The sequence below is a fragment of the Ambystoma mexicanum genome, chromosome 9, assembly GCF_040938575.1.
Source record: "Ambystoma mexicanum isolate Mex_15411 chromosome 9, UKY_AmexF1_1, whole genome shotgun sequence".
Lineage (NCBI taxonomy): Eukaryota > Metazoa > Chordata > Amphibia > Caudata > Ambystomatidae > Ambystoma > Ambystoma mexicanum.
In genome coordinates, this window is record NC_090931.1 from 704,566,574 (window position 1) to 704,582,516 (window position 15,943).

At 43.1% G+C, this 15,943-nt stretch overlaps 1 protein-coding gene across 2 annotated transcripts in view; it reads right to left on the reverse strand.

Annotated features, from left to right (window-relative positions):
• Positions 1 to 15,943, reverse strand: part of PLEKHM3 (pleckstrin homology domain containing M3) — a 1,064,501-nt gene that overhangs the window by 433,573 nt on the left and 614,985 nt on the right. For both annotated transcript variants that reach the window (XM_069615595.1, XM_069615596.1), the window contains exon 6: positions 7,695 to 7,758. In XM_069615595.1, coding sequence (XP_069471696.1) covers positions 7,695 to 7,758 — 64 coding nt within the window. The remainder of the gene's footprint in view (positions 1 to 7,694; positions 7,759 to 15,943) is intronic.

Consider the following 15,943-nt stretch of genomic DNA (forward strand, 5'->3'; position numbering starts at 1 on the left):
TCGGCATCAGGACTGCTGGATGTTGGACTGCCGCTACAGCAGCGACTCGCTTCACCCTCGGTTAGGTGGCTCCATGCTCCTCGGGCACTCGACCTCCTTGGATTTGGCAGCATTCCACGGGTTCCGGTTTCCTCTGCCAACCACATTCTCTGCATGGTCCTGCCTTCAGGCTCCTCCTGGAAGAGAGATGACCCTCCGCTGCGCCCAGGTGCAGGATACTGTAGTTAGTCCTCAGGCTGGATCTCTCCCCTTCTGCATGGGCATTACATCTTTTATGTTTATTGTTGGAATGAGAGAAGAGATACCACTGGTTCAGTACTTCAGGTATGGGCATTAACAGAACCGGGTCAGAAACCAAGCCAGTCACCGTTTAAGGGCCCTGCATACTATGGTAATGCTCAATCACCCTTATTTCAACAAATACTTCGGATTCTGATTTAATGGGAAGTGTAGTAACAGCTTTACTGGGTGATTCCTTGTCCCCCTGACACTGCTTGCTTCAGAAAGATCCTTATTGTTGATAGACATTTCCCTAGTCCCTGTAGGAGTTTGGTGCAACACCTTGCCTTAGGAAACTGTTAATAAAGTCAAGCTATTGAACCTCAATAGGCTTGTGCCAAGTATGTCCTTGCATGACCTTAGCACACAATGTTTCATCAGGAAACCATGAGGACTTCATCCTTCTACTTCCGGCCTGCTGCCCCCTTCTCTGGGCTCAGTCAGGTTCTTATATAGTTCTTATGTGTTTTCATTAAAATAGATCAGCCTCTGTAAGGCTGAGGTGGCTAGGGTTTTGCCTTGGGGTTTTAGGTTGGGCTCTTCGGTTTCCTCAAAAAGATCTTTACATTTGTGGTAATGAGTCTTTCCTCATCAGTTATTTATTGAATTTGTCTTGCCTGTAGTTTCTGCAGCTTAAAAGATGCTAAGCGATGTATACATAATTTGGAATCTCACATCAGATTTTCGCCATCCAGCATGCAGCATCCTCCAGAGACTCACTGCAGCATCCCTCCTCAACGGTGTGGCTTGAGGTTGCTGCACCTCCTCTTCTCTCCACTCATTGGGTAAGCTCATGGATCATCAATTATGAATTTTTTATTGAACTGCACATGTTCATCGACTAACAAGTAGAGTCTACCGACAAGTTTCCCGTTTGACATCAGCAATGTTTGAATAGTGCCAAACGTTGCTTAGTATTCTACTATCTGTTGGGGCTTTGGGTTTTAAACAGCCCTGATGTTGGGATTTTGAACAATTTGGATGGAATGATTTAGTGCCTTGGTGGGGGTGGAGAGCTTGCCCGATCCCACTCCTCCCAACCTCCAGGAGGCACATTGTGTAGTTGCTGGACAAGCCAAATCACTTGTAGCTCACTCGCACCACATTTTGGGGATGTGACAATGGAGGTTCTGTCAACTCGCTATACCCATCCCGATGTGTTTAAATTGGACAAAACCCCAGGAGGCAAAGCTTGTTTTATGGTGTAGTTACCCACGTACCTCAAAGGGATTTATCCCAGTCCTCTCCCACCTGTAAATAAATCAAGTTTAAATCTTGTGTCAAATGTTTTGTTGATTGCCACAGTGATTTTGTTGGGATCAATCCTTCTTTTAGACAGGGTAACTTTAAGGCCTGGTAAAAAGTCTAGTCTTGAGTGCTTTATGGAAGGAGAGCTGGTCCTATAGTTTGCAAACTTCTTTTAGTAAGGTGTACCAGAGTGCGGTGTTCATGATGGCAAATCACAAGCCTCTGTGGTGTTTCCTGATGCAGTGAGGCACTGCCAGGTGTGTGGAACCACTGGACTTTAATGACCATGTTAGGAGGGAAGGTGTGATTTCACCTGAATACATTCCACCCCTAGCATGTATCCACCCCTACCATGTAATGCATGGAGAGCCATAAAGAGTTCTTTGAACTAATAGTTTCCATAACCGGCACCCAGCACAGAATTCAGAGAGCTGGAGTCACATGTTCCCTATTGTCAAGTTACAGTAGCATCCTAGTCGCATTGTTTTACATTCTTTTTAGTTTCTATAAGAGGTGTTCTGCTATGCCCGCATAAATGTTTCTGACATAATCTGGCCTACTTTATTATAATTATAATTGGTTATTTATAACGTGCTTAATACCAAAGAGGTTTCCAAGCGCAGAACCGGGATTTAAACCTGTGTTGCTCTGTGTCGTCTTGCTTCCAAGATGAGCGTGTTGCCACTGAGCTATACTACCCGTACATAGGTCAGTAGATAGGATTGTGACGTTTCAGTGTTATACAGTGAGGTGGGATGAATTCAAGGAGTTCGTCCCCTCTCCCCAAGGGAGAGCCACCTTCTTTGGAACTAGGTAGGTGAGCCCGCTACCCCAATCCCCCGTAGAGAACAGAGCAAGTGTGATCCCACTGGGGGTGACCCCATTAGGGGACAAGACAGGGATACAAGTTATCCTCCCTTTCCTCTAAACTCGAATAACTTTGTTGTCTATGTGGGAGCTGAAATACCAGAACAGTGGATAGAGCAACCCCCGTGGGGTGCAAGAGATACAGAGCCAATCAGAAGCTCCAAAAGAAGGAGAATACGGCAGGGCTCGAGAGAGCCTGGATCCTTGTGTGAAGCATGGCGTGGCTGCATGAGTATGCCAGAAGTGGTGTTCAGAGGAGGTTAGGCCCGTAAACAGATCGCAGTGACTGACTTGCGAGGTGTCAAAAGGGCCCAGCCCAGAGAAGCAGAGTTGTGTGAGAGACTGGCATGCAGGGAAGCCATCGCCACCATCCCACCTTCTGATGTAATTGGCAGAAGCGAGAGCAAGCCGCGTCTGATACGGAACTCAGTTGACACATCGTGTAAGCGGCTCCATGTCAGACAGACTCACTGACCCTCTCAGGAAGCACCGCTGCAAAGACAACGGTACGCAGTGGCTCCGGGGAACCGGGAGGAGGGCAGCAAAGCCAAAGCAAGGCGAATACAGATGGTAGGAAGAGCCCACAGAGACCTCAAAAGGGGGTGAGAGCCAAGAAGCCCCAAGGTGGGTTGTGAACCAAGAAATCCCCAAGGTGGGGTGAGAACCACGAGACCCTAAGGTGGGGAGTAGAAGGAAAAAATCCCAGAGTGGGGGACGAGAGTGAGATGAGCCCCAGAGTGGGGATATGAGCAAGATGTCCCTGAGTGAGAAAAGGTAAAAAGAACAAACCCCAGAGTGGGGAACAAAAGACTGCGACAAACCATGGAGTGGGAGAGAAACATAACTTGGTCTGGGAAAACAACCAGGCAAGAGAAACTGGAAGATTTAAGGACTAGAAGGGAGAAAGTTCCTTTGATAAACCAGAGTTGAGAAAGAAACCCTTACAAAGAACACTCAGTGCATGGTTGAAACTGTGCCTCTAGGCGAGGAACCTATGGCAAAGAGACAAAAGGGTGGGGATCAGAAACCAGCAACTGTTCCTTTGTTCGGGCAATCACCCTAAGTATGTATTTGCTGGATTCATTTTGTTCTTTTGCAGCAGTAGGGACAGAACTCAGGATAGAGGATGATTCTGGACCGAGGACATTTATGTGAGACATCCTCACAAGCACCATTTATACGTCTTTATTGTAGAGCAGGGGATAGAATCCTAGGCTTAGGGACACTTTAGGCCTGGTTTTCGTTAAAGAACAAAAGAAACCATTCAGACAACAACCTGCAGTGTCTGTCTCCTGATTCTGACCTACCAGAGAGGTCAGACCGGATAAGTCTGATTAATCAAAGATGAAAAATATTTTGATTAGGTCGTTGATTTTAGATTCCAAGATTAATAGACTATACACTATTCCATGTCTCAGACCACTTTAGAGGTTTGTGGGAGGTTTCCCATTTCCTTTTGTGCTGAGATCTATGTAGCAATTGATGGCTTTGTGTGGCAGATCATGATTTGTGTTTTGTTATGGTCAAGCTTCAGTCTATTTGTCATTCATGAGTCCACATGGTTGAGGCATCTGGCAAGATCTGTGAGTGTTGATTATGTCAGATAAAAGTATGAAGACTATTTGCGTGTCATCAGCGTAAATGTTGCACAAGTCTGTGCTTCTTAGTGAGTTGTATTGGAGGAGCCTTTTCAATGTTAAACATTAAGGGACATAAGCTTGATACTTGTAGTAATCTGCAGCTGATGGTGTAAGGGGTTGAATCAAAAGGGGTGAGTTGGGTGGGTTCAGCTCTATAAGTGAGGAATAATATCATCCAGATTAGTGCTGTGTCTATGATACCAGCTTTTTTCAGTCTCACAATCAGGTTGGAATGGACTAAGGTTGGTGATATGTCCAGTAGAATAAAGGCACAAGGTTCATCAGAGTCTGCACTGATGTTAAGGTCATCCCATATAGATAACAGTGCCAAGTCTGTTCTTCTCTATGGTCTGAAAATGACTTAAATTGGATCCGGGATGTGGTTGGTTTCAACAAGATTAAGTAGCAATCAGCGGATGAGGACATACAGGTGAATGTGAATCTGCCCTGGGAGCAGCCAAATGTTAACAAAAAGACAATTTTTAGGGGCAAGAGAGGTGCTTCCCGGGGTGTAGAGACCACTCTGTGTACATATGGGAAAATATGGCCAGCCCTAAGGACTTTCAAAGGGCCAGAACATTGAGAAAAGGAGAAAAAGCACTTAACTACAATTTCCAGTAAAGTCTTGTTGGGAAACTACAGATCAGAGGCAATCTTTGCAGGCAGTTCCTGAAGCCCAAACCGAGAGACATTTAGTTTGACCACTCCATTCCTTTACCATCCTTTTACCAACTACATTCACAGTCTGGTCTTGACTATGCCACTCTTGGCAGGCACATATTTAACAATCTGTAGTTGGATCTGGGCTACAATGTATAAGGGTGCCAGGGTAAATAAGCCACTAAATTTATAGGATTGCCTGAGCACACATTCGAGTCCCTCATGCATCCAACGTTACATTGCATACTAACTTACAATTCTCCAAACTGCTACGGAAACACAACCTAATTATCGCAGCACTTTAGGACAAAGCCCCCTACTACCTTATGCAAGACTATTGTTCACCTAACAGGACTGACAAGTGCCCATGCTGTCACAACACATTCTTACCCCACTGCATACCTTCCTCCCTGTGTTTGTAGCATCCATTTCTCGTACTCCCATCCTCTTGCTTTACTCTTGCACATTTTCTTTTCTAATCCAGACCAAGGTCTGGATACCATAAGCGGGCATATTATGCCACTCAATGCTCAAACTACTACGGTGATGATTTGATATCAGTATACAACCATATTAATATAACAAACAAAATATATTGGGGCAGCAGCAAGATTCCAGAGTTCCAGTTCTGGGGGACATGCCTGTGGGGCAACGCCTAGCCACATCCAGAAATCAGTCAAAAGATAAGCCTATTGGGGCTATGGCGATTTCCCTGGTGCATTTTAGATCCTAACCAAGACTAACAGAGCAGGAGCACATGCACGACAATGCCCACAGAGAGTTTTACAAGCCCTGCTAGGTAACCTTGTTGGGGACTAATGCAAAAAATACAGGGTGGTAGGAAAACAAATACAAGCTAGGCACCCTTACAACAGTTTAGATCGTCGTGACTAGGGGCAACTGTGCTCAGATTTATATGGTTTTATTTGCAGATGCACCCCACAAGAATCATACCAAGATGGGGAAGTGTGAGAGCAATTAGACCCAACGCAAGCAGCTAGGCAAACTAGTTGTTGATTTGTTTTTTAAGATATTTGAATAATGGAGCATGAAGTCATGGGTTTGTCTGAATGAAACTAATGCAAACCGAAATAAAGTGGTCAGAAGTTCAATGTATGAAGTTAATGCAAACAAATTCAAATGCTTGGAAATTCTTTGCAAGATTATAATCCAAACCCGTACTTAGGGCATGATATGCTCCATGCTTGCAAACCAATAGGAGTAATTCGGTTACATAGTGGCCACAAAAGCCCATGAGTAATAGTGCAGTGTGAATGTGTGTTCGCCATGAGCAACTGAGAGGGCTATTAATGAAGAACAGAACGCAAAGGTGTCAAGGAGCATATTCACCCGAAATCCCCTTGCCTAACCATTAACCCTCTTTCCGGTTATCCTAAATTCTCCAACCTATGATATCCTAGCCCTCTTTTGCCACAGGGGTTGTGTCTCCACTACTAAAGATGCCAAACCCCCTAAAGGGAGGGTGGAGTTCCTGCTACCTCCTTGCAGGAGTCAGCACATAGCTCCTGCACTCTGACAATATCGATAGTCATGGTGCTAAAATGAAACCAAGAGTTTAATTTTTTCAAAACTCCCATAACCCTTGTACAAAATGTCATGCAACCCCGTCATTCTACATAACATTGCAGATTAAGCCTCTCCCAAAAAACATGAAATACTTCATGCTTCTAAAGTTTTTTTTTTAAAAGAGCTAACCACAACTCAGCAGAGTCAGCTGATGCTCTTCAGATTCTTGCATGAGATAGACTGCGTACGAGGAGTAAAATGGTAAAGCCTTGATGAACATGGGTCCGAGGGATGTAATAAATTGCACAAACACATTCACCAGCAATATGATTTATCAGATGGGTTGGTCTTAGTCATCTCACTGAAAATACGACAGGATTATTATCGGCTTCATACACAGCATATAGAATAAATAAACGCGTTAGAAACTGGAAAATGATACAAGATAAAGCAAAAGATATTAGACATAGAAGAATTTTGAATGGTACATTGAATAAGGAAATTATGCAAGCTGTCAAGTGGAGCAGATGTTTGGGGATGGGACTCTACCATAGAACTCGGATGAGTCTTTAGAAAAGTTGTTTTTCTCCATGCAATTGGTTTGAGCACTTGATTATACCCCTGATGAATGTTTAGCATTTACAGCAGAATGAACAGAAACATTATATATTATGTTGGCCATCATTGCAAACAAAGTTTGCATGTATTTCTGTCGAGGCTTATTTGCACACAGTGTCACTTTTCAGGATTTGTTCATCTTGTTCGATTTGTTTTGGAACCTTGACAAATAATTGTGACTGTTTTTTGACGTATTGCTGGGTTTTGCAGTACAGGTAAGCTAGGAAACACAACCCTTCTTGAAAGCATATTAAACGGAAAAGCAGATACAAATTGGCAAATGAAAGACAGCAGGTAGAATTCCTTAAGGGGCATCAAATCAATGAGAATAGCCACAGAAAAGGTAAACAGGGTCCTCTTTGGTGGATGATGTGCATTAAATATATACATTCACCATGTGGCCTCGACCTTGGGGCATGCCACTTCTCACATATGCAGCTCTATCACCCATTTCTCCCGCGACAGCGACTAACCTGGTCTTAATAATGCAGAATGTCAGTCGATTGATCCTGGGCTTTCCCCTCGATATAAAACACATACTAAGCTGGCACGTCCACAAACCATTTAGAATCTTGTGGGCTCCAGGACACTGGTACTTTCAGCCCGCCTGCCTGCATCGACACCTCAAGATTTGAATTTGTCTAACCCCGCTAACACCTCCTTTTTTTTTTGCCTTCAGTTGTCTTTCACATCATAGTTCTTGCTATCGATGGAAATAACAACCAAGCACTGGACATTAATTCAAGCAAGATAAATCTCACTGTGCAAAGACAGTTCTAAATCAAGTTATTTCATTAGCATTCATCTCAATAAAATGTACTAAATGGCATGCATTTGAGGTAAAGAGTGCCTTACCTGCTGTAGATCTGCAAGAGAATACAGGTGGATCTGCTGCAGGAGATATTCCCGGGGGAAAATCCTGCAAATTGTAAAATTACAATTTGTGAGTTTTGAGTTGCAGAGAATCCAACATTCCTCAAAACCTAACAATAATGATCAAATACTTACCACAATAAGTTTGCCTTGTTATCGCTTGACTTTAGAAAGGTTTTTAAGTTTTATGAATTTAATTGCAAACAAAACATTTTTTTTTTTAAATAATGGAACAACACGAGTGCTTGGATTGATGCATTAACAATTAATTTGTGCGTTTCAGCATCTTGTCCTTGTTGTGAATAGAACGGTGCTATAAAGGGAGTGGTAGCCGATTCTCAACTTTGTCTCTATAGTCATTACTCCCCATCTCTGTAGAACCGCCTCCTGATAAGAAATAATTGGGGAGGATCCATTGTGATAGTCTGATCACTTGTCAGATTGTGCCATCCCTAGCAACTGTCCATGACGCAGTCAGGGAGGAAAATGTGCCAGTGCCATATTTACTGGCTGAACGGTGCTCCCAAGGGGATCTGTTTTTAATTTTGACTATTAGTTGGCACTAAAGCACCACCTATACGTGGAAACTATTGCACAAGAGTACAGCTAAGGAGAAATGGCATTTGAGGAGGCACACAAAGCGTGTAGGTGTTGTTTGGTTATTTATCCACCCATTGACTGCCCATGGCCATGCTAATCCTTAAGGCCATTCTCACCCCCTTGCTGCCCACTCCTCGTGCAAAACATATCCTCTTTGGATCTCTTTGAGCTAACTTTATCAACCATTACCGTTAAACTTTGCTCTCAAAGTGCCAGCCAGAGTTGTCTTAAAGCAGACTTCTGAGAGTTAATGACTTAATTGGAGCTGTAAACATGCTAATGTTGTAATAAAAATGTCGTAACCATATCTGCCTTCAGCCAATCGATTTATAAGGACTATGCGTGTCCATCACTCAAGTCCTGTTAAAACAAGCAATGGCAAAGATAACAGGTTTGGTGTGTGTATGAGTATTAGCATTTGTCAGGCACTGAAATTATATATTTATACCATTTTGCAACTGCTACCAGCATTGGTCAGTTAATACTACGTAAGTGCGTAGCAAATTCCTTTCCCATGCCTACACAAAAGTCAAAACTGTTGGCATTACCAACGCTTTTTTGTTGTTGTTCCAAAGGTGCAGTTACTAAGGCAAACTGCAGCACAAGTGCTATCTTTATGCAGACATAAATGTGCTAATACCTCATATTTGTCAAATTATATTTCACTCATATATGCGTAACAATGTCTTAGAAGTGCATGTCAGTGTCTCGTGCTGAGAGCCACTACACATGGGTGGCAAATTCATATTTTCTGCTCTTGCCTACAACAGGTTGCGTGCAATACCCTCATTGTCTCTCCCATAAAGAAAACAATAACCACATAAATCAGCTTTTCCAAGAGGTAACCGTATGCAGCCCAAGTTATAGGCCCACACAATGGGAGAGCCTTTAAGAAGGTCTCCCGGGCCATTAATGCTAGGGAAAGCCTGGCTTAGCACCCAGGTGTGTTTTTCAATGGCTAATTACCATTTCCAGCGTGAAGAAATGAATTTAAAGAACGACTGGAAGTCACTTCTCCATTTTCAGAGGGGGACTTTGGTGGTGCAGAAGGGCAGAAGAGGGACAGGTACGCTGATGGTAATTAACTTGGGGATGTGATGAATAACAGGAATCAGTCACTTTTTCCCAAGGCGGGGGCTTTCCCTGTGAGGCTAGGGAGGTGCGCCCACTCCGCAATACCCTCGCCATCGGGGTAGAGGCAACCGGGACCTCACCGCAAGAGACTTCCCCATTTGGGGACAAGGACTCCCGTTGTGATGAGGAAGTGCCTAAGAAACACACCACCAAAATACCTCTAAAACATCCACTGAAGAAAGGTATGGAGAATATGCCAAAATCTGGTATTGTCATCAAGTTATTCTGACTATTTTCCCAAGGGAAAAACTACATGGTACTGAGACGATGGAAAACACCTGTGGAGGAATACCGATCATGAAACAAACCGAAAGAAAGTACTGTGACGTTACGCTGGGGAAGTCCCAGGAAAGCGTAATAAATGAAGTAGGCGGAGACTGGGAGACGAGTGAGAGAACCTGTGTGTTACGAACTTGCTTCGAGAATTATACTGAAGAGATGCTGGGAACTCAGCGTCCTATGAAAAGACAGAAACCAAGCAGAAGTTTCCGGTGTGCAGCGTTGGAGAAGAGAATGGACAAGCAAAGCCGATGTGAAGGCGAGGCATCCTAGTGCAGAACAAAAGCTAAGTGGTGGCGTGACCAAAGTCAAGCAGAGGTGGACCAGCAGGTCAGTGAACAGCACTGATAACACTTTGTTTAATGGAAGAAACAAACCAGTATATCAGAGACCGCAGAGACTGTGTAAACAACCTCTTGTAGTAGAGGCCAACCTGACAAGTGAAGAGGAAAGTACCAAGCAGACGAGGGTCCCAGTGACGACGTACCTGAGCACAATGGGTAACAGGGAAAATGGGAACCCGAGCGGGGGACTGAAGAGAATCATAACTGACACGCTCTTACTCATCCCAGTCAAGAAGAGACATCGACTTCGAGTCAAGAGAACGAGAATCATTAGTGGCGCGTTCATAATCGTCCCAGTCAAGATAGGACATTGGCATGGAATGAAGAGAAAGATGATTATTACTGCAACACTCTTACTTTCCCCAGTCAAGATAAAATATCAGGAGCGAAAGAAGGGAAAGAGAATCACAACTGGAATGCTCGTATTCGTCCCAGTCAAATTAAGACATTAATGTGAAATGATAATCCGTACTGGAAGGTTTTTAATCCCACAGATAAGGAGACAACCTTAACACACTACCAGATAGGAAATACTATGAGAGGGATAAACAGAAAAAAAGATTGAAATAGAAAACAAGGGCCAAACCCAAAGTGAAACCAAAGACTGAAGTAAAGATTAAGTAGAGTAAAACAAGAGAATAACAAGAAGGAACAAAAGAGTAATCAAAGGAGAGAGTGACCTGAGACCTTAAAGAACCCAGTAGTTGAACTGTGTGACTTAATCAAATTAGTTACCAAGAACAACTTAAGACTTCTTTATTGAATGGAACTTGGTGAAGAACCGGCTCACAGGAGAAGGGAGTCATTCTACTAGGTTGTTTTGTTATATAGTGGTAGGGTTAGAGTAGGTTAATTTGGACAGTGGACTGATCCTGATTTGAACTCTCACTGACAACTGATGAGCAACTTAGTTTTGTTAGGTAGGGAAAACCTGTAGCTTACGGAAAGATAGGCTTTGGTTTCTTTCAGTTAATAAATTAGTGAGATGGAAAGTCAGACTCTGTGTCCTTCCTCTAACCCACCACATATGGTGTCAGCAGTGGGATCAGGACCAACTGATAAAAGTTGGGGGATGCTCCAGTTTACCAAATTAAGCTCCAAGGCCCATACACTTATGGTAGTTACAGCCAAGTCCTTTGGCTTTGATTTGCAGAGTACCACTGAAGTAGTAATATCGGCTGGCGAAACACGCCTAAATCCCCACTAGATTAGTATCAGTCCCCCCCCCCCCTAAAGGAGTGTACACAAGGTTAGCTTTGAAATCAGGACTAGGCCTGGAGATACAGATTAGACGTCGTGGCAGGAATCGTTGATCCAGACTACTGGGGTGATGTTACAGTCCTTTTACATAATCACGGGAATACTTCATATACAGTAAACAAGGGGGTAAAGATTGCCCAAGGGATACTAGAGAAAACCCTATTCTCAATAACAGAGGAGCTCACAGACCCAGAAAGACACTGATAGAGGCTCGCAGGGATTTGGGGAGATCGACCAACCCAAGAAAGACAAACCTTTACAAGAAACTGAAGAAGCCTGCCTTCTCCCAGATTTGGCATTTACACAGAGAAATTATCCAATACTTGCTGAGACATTTGCAAAAGTAATCCCAGAGGAGGAAGGAAGAAGTCAAGCCGGTCCCTTCTTCTTAAAAAAGGGATTACTCTATGGGGAGATAACACCCCTGAGGGAAGCCCTCGTGCCCAATTAGTTGTACCACAGAGCCATAGGAGAGTGGTATTGGACGTGTCCCACTCCCACATGAGCGCAGGACATCAAGGAGTCATAAAGACTCAAAGTCAAGTAACACTGAAGTTCTATTGGCCAGAGGTTTTAGCAGACGTTAACAACTTTGTGCCGACACGTAACTTGTGTCAGAAGACTGCAACCACTTCTGTACCACCAGCTCCTATGCAAACACTCCACATTATTGATATTCCCATCTCCAAGATAGTCATGCATATCATGGGACCCTACAAACATCTAAGTTGAGTAATCGGTTTATCCTGGTTATCGTCGATTATGCCACCAGATATTCAGAGACTTTCCTGTTGAGAAACAACATTACTCAGCAAATTCTAAAGCACTGGATACCATTCCTCTCCCAAGGAGACTTCCCTAAAGAAATGCTGACAGATTAGGGCACTACCGTTATGTCACACCTAATGTGTGAAATAAAAGAAATCTGTAACTTCAAGACACTAAGGAACAATGTTACCCTCTAAATATTTTTCTCTGTGTGCGGAAATGATTGGCTGTCGTGCACACATAATTTTCCATCAGCGCAACTGACTAATGAAGTAAGCCACTTTGTGAGCATGCATAGTTAGTGAGCTACTGTCTCTGAATAGAGTTTGGAAAGGAATTTCCACTTCCCATTTACAGCAATTCTTTACAAATCTGTTAAAAGTTGCATCTTAAAACACCTCTTGCAAACACATAGGCTAAACAAATAGTCCAAGACTTCAAGATATGCCACAGTACCTAGCAAAAGTACTCTTGGGCAGAGAAAATAAATTACTTACCCCTGGTAATGTTCTTTCTGATGGATGTTCCTCCCACCTATCCCTCAACTTTGATACATCCGATATCCTGCTTGCAGCTTCTGAAACCTTTCAACAGCAGAGGGTGCTGTGCATCTTCGACTTGAGGACCCTCGACGGCTTCCATCCCGCTCTGTGCCGTAATGTCGACACTGGTATAAATAGCACCACCGTGCTCATTGCCTCAGTTTATGGTTTTCCCCTCTTATGCAGAGCCGTCTCGAATGTTAAAGTAATGCAGACGTTGCAAGAGAGGAAAGTCTAAACCACGGAAATTCTTCCAAAGATAGAGGGTAGGCTGGGAGGGCAATACGGAATATGTGGGAGGAACATCCATCAGAAAGAACATTACCAGGGGTAAGTAATTTGTTCTTCTAATGGATCATGCCCTCCCATGTATTCCTCCTCTTTGATAGACTCCCGTAGCAGAATGTAGATGGAGGTGGGAAAAAGAGAATTTACTTCTGATTTATGCTGTGGAGAACAGCTTTACCAAATTTAGCCTCCTGACCCGATACAGAATCAAGGCCGTAATGCTTTGTAAAGGTGTGCAGCGAAGACCAGGTTGCAGCACTGCAAACGTCCTGCACACCTCTTTGAAGAGACGAAAAAGTAGCCACTCCTCATGTGGAATGAGCTCCCAGACCATTAGCGACTTCTTTGCCAGTCAGAGTGTAACATTCAGCAATACACAAGATGATCCACCGAGACAAGGTGCGTTTAGTAACAGCCTAGCCTATGACCAGTATAGCAAACAAAAGCTGACAATTCGGTCTGACCTTAATGAGCCTGCTGATGTAAAAGCTCAATGCTCTCTTGGGATCCAAGCAATGAAGTTTCTCTTCCTCCTTGGAAGGAGATGAGGTGGATAAAAAGATGGCAAGACAATTTTTTTGTGCCTGGTGAAACTGACACCACCTTAGGCAGAAATGGAGGACGAACCCTCAAACCAACTTTCTCCTTATGGAAGGTAGTTAATGGTAGTTTATAAAACAAACGTTGAAGCTTGCTAACTCTGCGGGCCAACATTATTGATGTCATTAAGAAAGTCTTGAGAGCCAAAATCCTAAGAGAACACAAACAAAGAGGCTTAAAAGGAGCTCCCATTAAATAATTTAAAACCAAATTACGGTTCCAAACCGGAACAATAAAATGAAACGGTGGGAAGATGTTTGTCAGTCCCTTCAGGAATTGGATGACAAAAGGACGTTTAAAATAAGAGCCTTGCTCCGGCGAGCAATTGAAAATGGACAGCGCAGTCAGATAACCCTTTGCAGTGGAAACTTGTAGCCCTTGATGGGCCAGAGACAACAAAAAAAGATAACACTGATAGTGTGTCACAAGTAAAAGGGTCTATTTTCTATCTCTACACCAGCTGCAAAACTTCTTTCAACAACAGCACTATAGAGCCTTTGTTGCTGGCCTTCTTGATGAGAGAAACACCCCCATCACGTCCTCTGGGAGATCCCAATCTCTATCTCATCCTTTCAGAAACCAGACGTGAAGGTTCATAGTTCTGATTTCTGGATGGAGAAGGCAACCTCCCTCCTGAGTGAGCAGATCCGCTCTCTGAGGAAGGCTAACTGGCGGTCAGATGGACATGTCTAGAAGGTCTGGGTACCACATCCTCCTGGTACAACCCGTAGCAATCAGGATCATGAGTTTGCCAAACTTCCTCAACCTCCTGATGACATGAGGAATGACGGGGACTGGCAGGAACGCGTACAGAAGTGGACAATCCTAGTCCACTGCACACGCATCCCCCATAGCTCCTCTCTGAGGACATTCCCTGGAGCAGAACAGGTCACATTTCCTGTTGACAGAAAAGGGGGTTTGGACCATATATTCTTACGCCTTGCATTGTCTAAAAGGAAAAGATCTTGCTCTTTTGGTTGCGCTGTATTCCGCAGTAATGGTTTTATTGGTAGTATTCACAACAGGTAAAAAGATTTTTTTTTTAGAATATTCTTGTATATATTGGCAAATTATTCATTTCATACATCCAAAAATGAAAAGAAAAAAGAAAATGTGTTCCTTTCCACACTTGATTTTGTGTTAGTCAATACGAAACAATAAGTGCAGTTGCTCCATCGGTCTCCTACATTTTTGTACATATTTCTTTGAATTTTGCTTTGCATTCAATGAAAAAATCTCAGTATGCTGCGAATACGCTTAATTATGTGAATATATATTTTGGTACTGCTTGCCCCTTGGTTGAATAGGTTGTTGATGGGCTCCGCCTTTACTTGCCCATTTGTGGGTGGCGCGCTTCATGCCCTACTTAACCAGGATTTTGGTGGGCTCTGCCTTTACTTGCCCATTTGTGGGCGGCGCTATTCTTGCCCTAGTTGCCCGACACGCGTTTCCCGATCTGGGTGCGGACTGTTCTTCAGGAGATAATTGTTGTTATGGTATAAATAGATGGTCTATTGATTATATTACTAATGAAGGAAGAAAAATGGAAGTAAAAAGCAAAAAAACTTAATTAGCCCCATTGTTTTGTATTACTGTCTTACAACAAAGTATATTAAATAAGGTCTATATGCTTATTAGTATGGTCTTGTGTACTCTATGTGGCTGCTCTGGATCTGAGGACTTGATCGTCCTGGTAGTCGCCGTTATCTTCAGGCTGTATTTTTGAATTAGTAACTACAAATGTGAGAGATAGGCAAGTTTTTGCTCAGTTTGTGCTCTTACAGATCATATTCATATTGCTGTTCTATAAGTCAAACTATTGTTGACTTGATATGGCATCATAATTAGATCTATTTCTGGTTCTATGTTTAAGTTGCTAGTGTTCCTCTCGTCTTTATTAGGATTGGAACAGTAATTCTGTATCAAAAGATTTTTGCTCTTTATTCCCTGAGACTGCCTGCCTTCTCCCTGCACTGTGCAGGTGTATATAATGAAATAACAGCGAGAGTTGCATCTACTGTGTTCTGGATATCGTTGGGTTCACGACTGTCTTCCGTAGCTTCTCTCATCACGGTACGATTGCTGTGTATCTTACAGCGATGTACATTGTTGTTATAGAGCGTGCTGATGTCATGAGCTGGGCACGTGCTACTGTGGCGCGCTTCAGCCATATTAGATAGGCAGACTTCACTGTGTATTTTAATCACTAGTTTTGCGTTCTACCGTATGTGTCCACTTGTTTAATATTTTAAACAATATTTTATTTGTTGATGCACTCTAATGTGCTGTTAACAAATTCCTTGGGGCTGGTAATTAAATAATGTTATATGTTGGGGCATCTATCATGCTTATTAGTATAAGCTCGCTTTTTCCTTATTTCTACATTCGTAAGACATTAAGGGGCAAATTAACACAA